The following is a 12,017-nucleotide window of genomic DNA, read 5'->3' on the forward strand; positions in this document are numbered from 1 at the left end:
ACATGCTGCTTTTGGCAGCAGTTTAATGATAGACAATGTATTTAATGAAGTTTCCTTGTATGGAAATATAAGACAAGGATTTCCCCCCCACAAGCTGGTTGGAGGAAAAACCTCATCTTATATTTAAGTAAATATGGTACTAGACAATTTGCATTGTGAGTACTTTTAGACTCACGCAATAAGCAACCTATCTATTCTGCTGCCATAGAGACTGGTGATCATGATCAGTAATCCCAGTGTAAAACTCCTTGAGGGAGTTTTAGTTTGCTGCCCCTACAGCCATGGAGCGAAGCACTGGGCTCTGTGCAGCTCAGTGGCTCTGTAGGAAGCCCTGCAGGAAGCCCTGCAGGCAGCCTGGGAAAACAGGCTCCACCCAAGAAAAGCAGCAAGCCTGATCTTTTCTTTTTCCCCTTCCCTGGAGCCTGCCTACCTGAGCTGCGCAGGGGCCGCTGCTTCCCTCTGTGGCTGCGGTGCCCCCCAAGACCGCCCGAGCTGGGTGCCTGCGGGCAGGTGCTGCTGTGTGGGGGGCCCAGGGACCACTCCACCCGCTGGCAGCTCACCCACCCTCCCTACCAGAGAGGCAGGTAAGTCAATGGGGTGTGTACAAGACACAGGGATTTAATCGGCCATAAATTGAAGCGGTTCTTTTTAAAACCTACCGCTTCAATTTAGGGTCCCCATTTCATCTACACACCCTTACTTTCTTGAGGTCTGATTCTGTAAACTACTGAAAAACACTACCTGTAGGAGCTGCAGGAATTCAAGTGAAAATCAGGTGGTTTATTTCTGTGCCAAATACAGATTCTGTGTACAACAGGTTTGCAGATTTTAGCCGCTAAATCTGACACTTCCAGGAGTAAAAGCAGAACAGGTCTGGTTGTTCCCAGCTCCATGCCTTGGAAAACACTACAAGCCAGATCTGACTCCATCTATGAGCCTACATCCACCACAGCATCCAAGTACACCCAAGTACTTACTTAAGTCCCTGGAAGTCCACTAATCTCCTTTTGTAACAACATCTTACTCTTACCACCAGGCACACAAAAAGCAGCAGGGAAGAGGAAGAGGAGGAGGACCCACCTACCTTTTAATGGATTTTCAGGGCTGAGCAGGTAAAACAGAATCTCAATGAGGAACCTAAGTTCACTTGAAGTCCACTGTCTGCTAGTCTGGCAGCACTTTGCACTGACTGCGTAGTCATTTGTGTACATAATGGTACACGATAGTGGAGAAACAAGGTCCAATGTGTTTTACAGCAGTAGCAATGCATGCCAGTAGACAAAATCCCTTTCCAAAGAAAGTGATGCTATTATAGGAGCTTAGCTTTTGCTGTTTGTCAGCAATGACCAGTTATTGGTGATGCTGTAAGTCTGCTCTACTTACAGCATGCTGTTTGCTTATGATTATTAGTTTTACAGAACCAACAAAACATTTTTTCCTTACACAGCATTTGCTTTCCTGTAGTCAGCAAAATATGGAAAAGTGATGTAAACAAGAGAAAAAGTACAATGCTTTGAGAAATGCAATTTCTTTTGTAAATGCTGTACTCTGAGAGATTATGTCAAGTCACACTGCACCTCTTAAAAAGAAATAAAACTTAATATACAAAAGTCATATTGCTACAGCTATCACACTTGACGTACTAAGGGTCTGATAATATATGAAGTCCTGAGCATCTGCAATTCCCCCATCGGCCAAACAGGAGCTGAGGTTGCTCAGACATCACAGAATTGGGTCCTAAGGTTACCAAAACAACAGAAGGGAGCAGATGTTTTCCATAGCCTGCAAGGAATATAGGCAGCAGCATGGGGTAGATGTTTCCCCTGCTAAAGTTAATGCTGCTCTCTCTTTCAAGGTCTAGGGAATGATATTCTCAAAACTAAAGCAACATTTAACCCTGCACGCAAATATTTAAAAGGCAGAAGCAAAACTATATTATAGAACTCACTGATAATAAGTAGACCCTCAAAACCAACTTCTTTTTAGAAACCTAGACAGTAGACCTGCAATATGTGCACGTGGCAGTCCTGCAAAAATAAAGTAAATTTCTATTACAATATACTTGGTTTCATATAAGTATTGGACTTGAGCTCTGATTTAAAAGCATAACATGATCCTGTTATGCAAAGGATTCGGCAACTTCTTCAATGCGTCTTCAACTTTATAACTAGGTCACAGCTCTGTGATATACTGACAGTCGACAGCCATGTCACGTCTACAGGAGTGGTGGCTGCACAAGATGAAAGCATTTTCTATAACCTCTAACATGAGTACAGGTCTCCTATCATTCATTAAGGACCTGATAAAACTTCCCTTGAAATCAGTGCAAGTTTTCCTAATGAGTTTAAAGGGAAGTTGAATTGAGGCCTAAGAGTTTAGGGCAATTTTTTCTTAATGCAGCTAGTAATTTTGAAGGCCTCTCTGTTTTGGTGTCCAACCAGAGTCACGTAAAAGAGGCCTCAAATTTCAGATCACACCAATTGTTAAATTGCTGGCATCGGGCCCTGTTAAGGTGTCTGAAAAGCTAGGCACGCAAAAACACTGGTTGGTATTTTAAAAAATGTTGTCCCTAACTTTTAAAAATGGGTGACTTGAAAAGCTGACCTTCTGGGGATACTGTTACTGCTCTTGTTTGTTCTTTGTTTGATGAATCCAAGAACTACCCCTAGCCGTCTCTACAGATCCAGTGTAATTTACAGTGTGCTGGAAAAATATTTATGATATACCAAACAGATAGAGAAATCTAAGAACAGCTCACAAGAAAATAAAATTTGTATGGTAAGTGTCAAAGAAAACATAGGCACTTCTGCTTCAAGAGTTATCAGTCTTTGATTATAGCGCCCGAGCTCCAAGGCATATTTGTTAAGGACAAAAATCCACGATAGCCCAGTTCATCTATGATAGAGGAAATATAGTTCTCAAATGTTTGTACATCAATCTGGCCTCCAAAAATTGCCCCAGCTGACAGCAGGAAACAAACAACCACCACTGAGAGCTGCGACAACCCAAGTATACATGTTCCAAACATGCTTGAAGAAAGCTGTGGGATCTTCCATCAAGGCCTGCTGCTTGCTTTTCAACCAAACGGAAAAAAAAAAGTGTCAAGTGCAATTTGTCTTCAGGAAATATGTAATACATCTGCCTCTCTTTCTCTTTCCACCTTTTTTTTAATAGTAACTTACTTTCTTCACAATGCACTAAAGCTACTGGGCTACTGGGAATTTTAATTCTTGTCCAGTTTAATGTGGCAGTTGTCAAGAAAAATGTGTGCGAAAAGGCACTGTATTTAACTGATTTCCTCACCTTTGTCACATTCCTGTTTCTGCAGCAATCTATTGTCTCAGTAATATAATCTATATTAACACACACTTGGAAAAGATCTCTTAATAACAGTTTTTTTTTGGGGGGGGGGGTTCAGTAGCAGCTGCCTTGATAAGAGTCAAAGCAAATCATCAGCAGGGCATCATCTTTTCTGATGGTCTATGGAAGTCTGGGTACTGAAATAAGTTTCTGTAGTTCACCAACTGTTCTTATACAGCAGACTAAGCCCATGGATGGTGGCTGGCAGTGGAGGGCAGGCTCATTGGTAGGAGCTGAGAGGACCAAACTTTCTGGAAGCCTGAGTAAATGAGACAAAAGTGAAATTTTCACAGCGGTCAAGTTTGACTTTTTTTGCCAGTTTTGGAACAACTCCCCTTAGGGAGCGGAGTCCCATCCTCTGCTCCTCATACCACACATTTCCCATGCCACTAATCTCCTTCCGGGCAGTCAGGTAGAAAGGAGACTTGGCTTCCATCTGGCTCGGTGGTCGGTGTATGTACATGTACTTATAGAGGAGGCAGTACGGGCAGAGCTTGTGCCCTTTGGAGTGCTCGTGGTATATCTGGCCATAACACACTTTGTTCGAGCTCACCCTGTTCTCTCGCTTTACACTGTCTGTTCTGGCAAAAAATGGCCTGTTTTGTGAATCCTTGAGCAACTCAATATCACCAAACATTAAGTCTGCATGTTCCTGTAATGTTCTCATGTTCAGGTACTGGCTGTTGTATTTCACCACCGTGGACAGTAGGGCCATGGGATTATCATCACCCAAGCATCCTGTCCTCCACATCTCTTCTTCATCTGAAAGGGAGAAATAGACGATGTTGCGAGAGCGAGCACCAGACATCCCGGCCTTGCTGAGCACCCGGAGCTTCTCCTTGAGCTTCTTGGTGGAGGAGCTAAAGGTGCTGCTGGTGATGGAAAATCCCACACCAGCATTCTTCAGAATCCGGTCCAGCCCCCGACGTATAGCATGCAGGGAGGTAGCCAGAAAATCTGACCCATCTGTTTTCTTCACTGTGATGTAGAAGTCCTCAAGCAGTTCATTCAGCTTCATAGCTGGAATCTGGAACCAGAGAAACATGTATCATCACAATCCATACGTGATATACAGTTCACGTATTCACAGGTTTTGATTTGGATCCATATAACTCTGAACCTCAGTAGTGGTCAGCTCTAGGGTTTAGGTCTGAGTCATGATAGAAACAGGCTAACAATTAACTTTAGTTCCAGATCTGGGTCCAGACCCAAACTTCCCCAAAGTTTAGCAATGTTCACATCCAAGTTCAGGTCCACTTCTGTTCTATAGCCATCAAAGTAAACACGCTCTTCTGCACCATGAAACTCTCAAGGGCCTATTTTGTGGAGAGGTAAAATACTCATCATGCTTCCCCAAAAGATTATTACTGCATAACCTTGTGGTCTTAGAATGAGGCTGCATATTTGCAGTATTTCAATCTAGTTACTGTAACAATGCCAATAGAAAACGAGGCTGGATGGAGATAAAAGGGAATTTAAGATAAACTTTGCTATGGATGATACCAAGGACATTACTTGGGAGAGATGAGACTCTGGCTGGTATTATGGGTCCAAAAGTAGTGGGAGGAGACAGATCTGATCCATTTGGATGTTGGATGGCATGAGAGTTATCATGGAAAGTTTCCTTCTAGGACACAGAACCCATCTGCCCCTCCCCACCCCCAAAGTGAGTGGGAGCTGTACATCATTTGGGTTAGGATTCTGACCAGTATGAACATATGCTGATGCTTGAACAAGCATACCCCTTCTACTCTATACTTTTCCCTATTCAGTGCCAGCTGTGGAAACTTTCCATTTCTTGTTTCCACTGAGATATACTTACAGCCTCTATAAATCTCTTAATTAAAAGGAAAGCATCAAGCTGGTTATAATGAGCTTTTGCAATAACAGAAGAAGGGCTGTACAATACTGCCTCTGAGTCCCAGAACCTGGGAATTAAGGAACATTCCCAACCTTTATTTGCAATCACAAGCACTTATTTGCACTGCAGCAGGTCATGCTTGTTGTTTTAATTTGTTAACTTGCAGACATCGGTTGTGTTCCAGAGTTATCCTTTCTACATTCATATCACCAACACAGCTGCTTATTATACAAACAGTGGCAAAACCCAAAAGCAATAGCTTTCTTAATGTTGGAGTCTTCAAACCTTAAAATACCACATTCCCTGACATCACAGGGCAAAGCCGAGTGACCACTGTGTGGCATTCCAATGACTTCCCTGGAACTCACATGGCATTTCTGAAATCCTTAGCATGTACCACAAGCAAATTTCTCTCAAACAAAGGCAGCCTAAGATCTCATTATACCATAATGAAGGCACAGCTACTATAAGACAGGTTTTCTACCCAGGGGCAGATCTAGAGGGGATGCAGTCCCCCTTGTCCCCCCTCCCATGGGTGACTGGTGACTGGTGCCACCTTAGTCAGGGGGGCACATGCCCCCCCAGAGACAAGTCAGCAATCAGGAGAGGTGGTCCCCCACAACAAATCTGGCCACAGGAAGCAGCTCCTACTCCCTGGCCTGCGCTTGCAGGGGGGGCTCCCGCCTGCTCCCCCTGCCCATCACCTAACCAGCGAGTGCTGGCTGTCAGGGGGTGCACCAGCACTCTCAGGGGGTGTGCATGCACCCCCGTGCACTCCCTACATGTCACCACTGCCCTCCTCCCACTTGATTCCTGCCCTACTCAAAGTTTAAAACCAAATGCCCGGTGGCAGCAGCAGCATTTCTAGTCAAGCAACGGTAAGGGAATCAATTGACATCACAGCTCATTAGAATCTACCTGATTCCTTCTAAGCACTTCACTCCACAGGTGTTAACAACCCTCTCTCTTTTTTAATAGTCTGGATGTGCCACTAATCAAGCTAGCCTTTCTTTGGAAATTCTGCTGTCTGTTAGCTGCTCCTGATAATGTAGCTCCTATTCAACATCATTGCCACCTGTTTTTAACTCTGGTTAAAGAAACATTAACTCAGGTCTTGAAATAACTTTAAGTGAAGCATTGAATACACTACAGACATGCTCAAGAAGGCTAGATACTGTTTTATGAATCTGAAAGGGAGATATACATTTAATTCTAATGATTACAGGACTAACAAAAGTAAGCACTGTTTGATTATTTTTGCCTAGTTTGTTGTGTTTTTTATATATAATAGCAAAATTAATACACGTTTCCATAAAGGTGCATTTGTTTTTGCTTTGATTTGAAATAGAATAATATACCTCTTGCTCCCTAGCATAATAGTAAAGCATCTCATTTTTTTCTAACTGGAGAAAAATGTGCTGTGATGCATCATATCATCTACACCACCCTTTTTAAAATCCTACATCCACCCATGGTTGAACCTCATAACATCCCTGATGCTGCTTTAAAACTCCTCCCATGGTTCCATGGTTTTTATACTAGCTATAACATGGGTTTATTTTGTTTGTTTGTTTTCATTACGTCCCAGTATGAAACCACTCATATATATGATTGACATTCACAAATTCATATATTCATAAATGTTAGGGGCTGGAAGGGACCTTACAAGATCCAGCGCCCCTGCACTTGGGCAGGAAAGACTACTGGGATTAGATGACCCTAGGGAGGTGGGCATCAAGACACTTTTTGAAGATTGCTAGGGTAGGTGACTGTACTACTTCTGGGGGAAGTCTGTTCCAGACCCTAAGCTTTTGAATTGTAAAGAAGTTTTTCCTTCTGTCCAATCTGAAGCTATCTTCAATCTGTTTGTGCCCATTGTTTCTTGTCTTCCCCTGGGATGCCTTGGTGAACAGATGCTCACCCAGGCCCTGATGTACGCCACAACTTATAGGTTGCCACCTAGTCGCCCCTAAGTCTTCTTCTCCAGGATGAACAGTCCCATTTCTTTCAGCCTCTCCTCATATGCCCTGCTCTCCAGACCTCTAATCATGTGTGTGGTCCTCCTTTGGGCCACCCACAAGCTTCTCAATATCCTTCCTGAAGTGCAGCACCCAGAACTGGATGCAGTACTCCAGCTGTGGTCTGACTAAGGCCCAGTAGAGTGGGAAGATGACATCCTTAGCCTTGCTTAAGATGCATTGGGAGATGCATGCCAGTGTTTGATTTACTCTGCCAGCTATGGCATTGCATTGGTGGCTCATTCATTCTGTGGTCATGGCCCCCAGGTCTCTTTCAGTTGTCATGCTGGCAAGCGTAGCACTGCTAAACCTGTAAGTGTGTTGTGGATTATTTTTCCCCAGATGGAGTACTTTATATTTCTCTGTGTTAAACATCAACAGGTTATGATCTGCTCACTTCGTGAGCTTGTCCAAGTCAGCCTGTATCACCAGCCTGTTCTTGAGTGTGACCACACTCCCCCATAATTTGGTATCATCCATGAACTTTGTCATTAAATATGGGAGGATTCTTCTGGGCTTACATTTAAGCCCATGCCTCTGTGCTTTGCTGGACTGGGCCTTTGGGGTAGGTGCAAAATGTATTTAGGTACCTAACACTTGTTCAGGTATCTAAACGTCCATTGAATTTAAAAAATAGGAGGCACGTGCCTAAATGCCTTTTTGGATTTGGCCCCTAGTGTTGAGAAATAAAATCAGCACAAGAAATCTGCCTCTGTCCTGACACATTAGGGGGCAGAACAGGGCAAAATGGGACACAACCAGAGCTTTCTGTATGCAGCCATACTCTCTGGCTAGTGAATCAGCCTTCTAGATGTAAAGAGAAGTTGCAGGCTCATGCCAAGGAACTAGCTGGCCCTGGGATGAAATAGGATCATAGTCCCACCTTCAGCCAGCCCTGCCTTTCCCATTCAAGCAGTAGGTTGATGCAAAGAGGGGACCTGTGTCTAATAGTTTAATCAAGTCTTTTGAAAAGTGCTTGCTTACCTTTGTGATGTCCATGTAGTCCTTGAGTCCTTTCGTCATGCACCAATATCTCCACACATTAAGAGCATAAAGGGTGGCCTTTGTAGTGTTTGGGCTCACAGCACTGATACACAGGTACTTGAGGTCATCATCAAAGTTAAAGACAGGAAATTTGTTGAGCTTAGTCGAGTATGCTACAAGACAAACAAACAAGGGATGAAAATAATTTAGCCTGACTGACCTCTTTGATTAATTCAGGCTTCAGCAACTTGGAATTGCTAACAGAGCATGTGGAATATTGAAAAATGTAGTCACTGTAATAGAGAAGTCCCATGAAGCCATTAAATGCACATTTATTGGACCTTGAGAAAAAAAATAATGTTTCCAGTATGGCATCTATATGAGATAGTCCTAAAGTTAAAACATATTTTGCCAAACATGGTTAATGATCTGGATGGAGTAATGCAGAACCTATTGCTTTCCAGAGGTGGGGAGAACTGATGACCCTTCGTTTGGTCAGGGAGGAGGAAAGCAACATGGAAAAACAATTGGGTCAAAGGCTGTGCTATATGAATCATCTCAGAGCTAGAAACAGAAATGCTTTGTCACATATATGACCCAGTTTAGGGCTGCACTCACCTTCTGCAGTCACAGATAGCTGTGCAAATAGATCTGAATTCTCTGCCCACTCCCCCTATGGGGCTTCACACCTATTTTTCACTCACTAAAAGGCAGTACAGAATCAGGCCCAAAACAGGTAGGCATGAGAGATGTCATGAGCCAAAAAGGATAGCAAAGATACTCAATACTTGTTTCTAAATTTCTCCTCAGCATTATAGGAGGAAACTGAAAGGTGCAGATTGATGAAGGACCATCTTATGGATATTCAGACACTTAATATCGCTTATGAAAGAGTAATACATTTTTATGATCGCACTATAATTTTATTACTTCCACTATACTTTACATGTACATTTTATGGGCCTGAAGCCAGTAAATTCAACAGCCCAGGGCATGTAAGCCCCAGTAGGCTGCTGTTATTTGCGCACGAAGCTGGTGGCAGGTGAAGAGAATAGGAGCCACACTCAGGTAGTGAGCACAAAAAGAATGAGAGCTCCAGGACCAGCACCACAAACCTCCTCAGACATCCCATCCTCAATAGAAGTAGGTCCACAGTGGGCATGTGAACTGGGAACAACTGCACATCTGAAATGGGGTGAGAAATGAGTAGAAGAAGAAAAGAAGGTCCCAGACTCCTTAAATAACAATGGGTGCCTATACATGTGTGGGGAGGCTGCTCTGATGTGCAGTAATTACAGCTTGCCAGAACAGACTCAATTAATCTAATTAGCTTGAGTCATGCTAATTAGCATGCTCCAACCAGGCCCCGTATCTCATGTATCAGCATCCCTGCATTTCAGAACGGCAGCAGGAGTGTTTTAACTAAAACTCATTCGATGAGCTTTAGTTAAAGCACTCCTGCTGCCATTTTGAAGCATGTGGACACTGATACACAAGATGCTGCAGGCACTTTAATTAGAGCAGCTCTCAGAGTCACTCTTATTAAAGTGCCCACCCCTGAAGCATGTGTAAAACCCCCCAGTGAGACCATAATAAGTGCATATGCACGGGGGAGCCTCTTCCTTTTCATTTCTCATGGGACAGATTAATCAAGTTCAGGTCTGCTTCCTGATTGACAATGGACCATAATCTACACTGAACCATTTATATTTTCATAAAATCATAGGGCATCTTTACATGTGCTCCAGGGTGGAGGGAAGGAAGTTTTAATTAGAGTGGCTCTTGTATTCCATGTTCCTTGCTTCAAAAAGCTTTAATTAAAGTGCCCCTGCCATCATTTTGAAATGCGAGATGCTTGATACATATGATGCCAAGGCTTCTGGAGTATTCCAATTCGAATGCATCAGAGCAAGCATCAGATGTGTATATATAACTGAATTACTAAAAGAAGGGTGTTAAGAAGCAACTAGATCATGCCTGACCAATCTGTGGGGAAATGTGGGCACATCAGAGGATAGGGTAAAGATCCAGGACAACCTTGACAGACTGGATTTATAGGCTGACCAGAATCAGATGAGTTTTAACAGGGAGATGTGCAAGGTTCTTCATCTGGGTAGGAAGACCCTTCACCATAACTATAGGATGGGTGGTGGTCAACTGGCTGACACAACATTTGAATGGGACCTCGGGGTCATAATAAACCAGAAGATGAACATGAGCCAACAGTGCAATGAGGTTGCCAGAAGGACAAAAAGAACTCTGGCTTGCATCACCTGATGTGTTGCCAATAGATCCAGGGAGGTGCTTCTACCTCTCTATTCAGCGTTGGTGAGACCACAGCTGGAGTACTGTGTCCAGTTCTGGGCACCGCACTTCAAGAAGGATGTGGGTAAGCTGGAGAGGGTACAAAGAAGGGCCACCCATGTGATTAGGGGCCTGGAGGATAGGCCCTATAAGAAAAGACTCCGGGAATGGCCTGTTCAGTCTCAGTAAGAGAAGGCTGAGAGGTGACTTGATAGCTGCCTACCAGTATGTCAGGGATGAGCATCAAGATCTGCGGGAGTGGCTCTTTAGGAAGGTACCTCAGAGGAGGATGAGGACAAATGGGCATAAACTAATAGAAAGGAAAATCAGGGTGGACACAAGAAAACACTTTCTCTGAAAAGGTCACCAGAATCTGGAATACAATCCCAGCAGAGGTGGTGCAGTCACCCTCCTTGGAGGTGTTCAAGGTGAGACTGGACAAGCACTTTGTTGACCTCGTCTGAGCCCAATAACTTCCTGCCCATGGCAGGGGACTGGATTCTATGATATGTTCCCAAAAGAAGGGCTGGAAAGGACTTCCAGAGGTCATCTAGAGCACTCCCCTGCCTGAGACAGGATCATCCCTATCCAAACTATCCCATACAAACCATAATTTAAACTCTACATCAGACTACCATCAAGCCTGACACAACACAGACCTAACACCCTAACCTGCCGTAGGTAAAGCAGGGGAACCACAGCAGCCAATGTCCTGCTGTGAAATGCTGTCAATATATAATCATGGTAGAGGTCCATGCCCCCTACTATAGAGGAAGGAAAAAACCCTCACAGTCCATACCAATCTGACTATGAGGTAAAAACATTTCCTGACCCTAAATATGGTGATGAGGCTGACTGAGCAGATGGGCAAGACGCTTTAGCCAAGAACCTCTGGCTTTGGTCCCTGCAGCAGCATTGGCACACCACAGTCAAAGTCCCTAGCCTTGACTGTAGCCAGCACTCAATGCTTCTAGGAAGGCTTAAAAATACCCCAATATGTAGTAGAAAAGTGGGGGAGTACAGAAAGAGATAGCAAAGGTCAGAAGCATGGAAAATACCCGTAATAGAACATAGGCATAGCTACAGATATCCACTCTAAACTTAGGTTGCTGCAACTGTGTCCTCCTCTCTGCAGCAAGAGAGAAAAGGTGTCTTTTTCCTTCTTTATGGCAGCCCTTCAAGTACTCGAAGGCTGCTATCATGGGCCCCTTAAGCACATTTTCCACAAGCTGATCATGCTTAGCTCCTTTAGCCTCGCCTCATATGACTTGCTTTCCAAGGCCTTGATCATCTTTGTTGCCCACCTCTGGGCCCTTTCTAACTTCTCCACATCCTTTTTAAAATGTGGAGCCCAGAACTGTACATAGTAGTTCAGATGTGGCCTAACCAGTACTGAGTACAGAAGCACTATCCCCTCCCATGTCTTACACCTGATGCTTCTGTTGATGCACCCCAAAACCACATTCACCTTTTGTGTGGCTGCATCACAC

At 43.9% G+C, this 12,017-nt stretch overlaps 1 protein-coding gene across 2 annotated transcripts in view; it reads right to left on the bottom strand.

Annotated features, from left to right (window-relative positions):
- Nucleotides 1–3,413: 3,413 nt before the first annotated feature.
- KIAA1958 (KIAA1958 ortholog) overlaps nt 3,414–12,017 on the bottom strand; it is a 166,126-nt gene continuing 157,522 nt past the window's right edge. Inside the window, exons 4-5 of one of the 2 annotated variants that reach the window (XM_019554910.1) lie at nt 8,224–8,396; nt 3,414–4,387 (exon numbers count right to left, since the gene is read on the bottom strand). In XM_019554910.1, coding sequence (XP_019410455.1) covers nt 3,581–4,387; nt 8,224–8,396 — 980 coding nt within the window. In that variant the 3' untranslated portion in view covers nt 3,414–3,580. Of the gene's footprint in view, nt 4,388–8,223; nt 8,398–12,017 lie in introns of both variants that reach the window. The other variant, XM_019554911.1, reaches the window with a different exon arrangement.

Source organism: Crocodylus porosus, unplaced genomic scaffold (genome assembly GCF_001723895.1).
Source record: "Crocodylus porosus isolate Cpor-Errol unplaced genomic scaffold, CroPor_comp1, whole genome shotgun sequence".
Taxonomy (NCBI): domain Eukaryota; kingdom Metazoa; phylum Chordata; order Crocodylia; family Crocodylidae; genus Crocodylus; species Crocodylus porosus.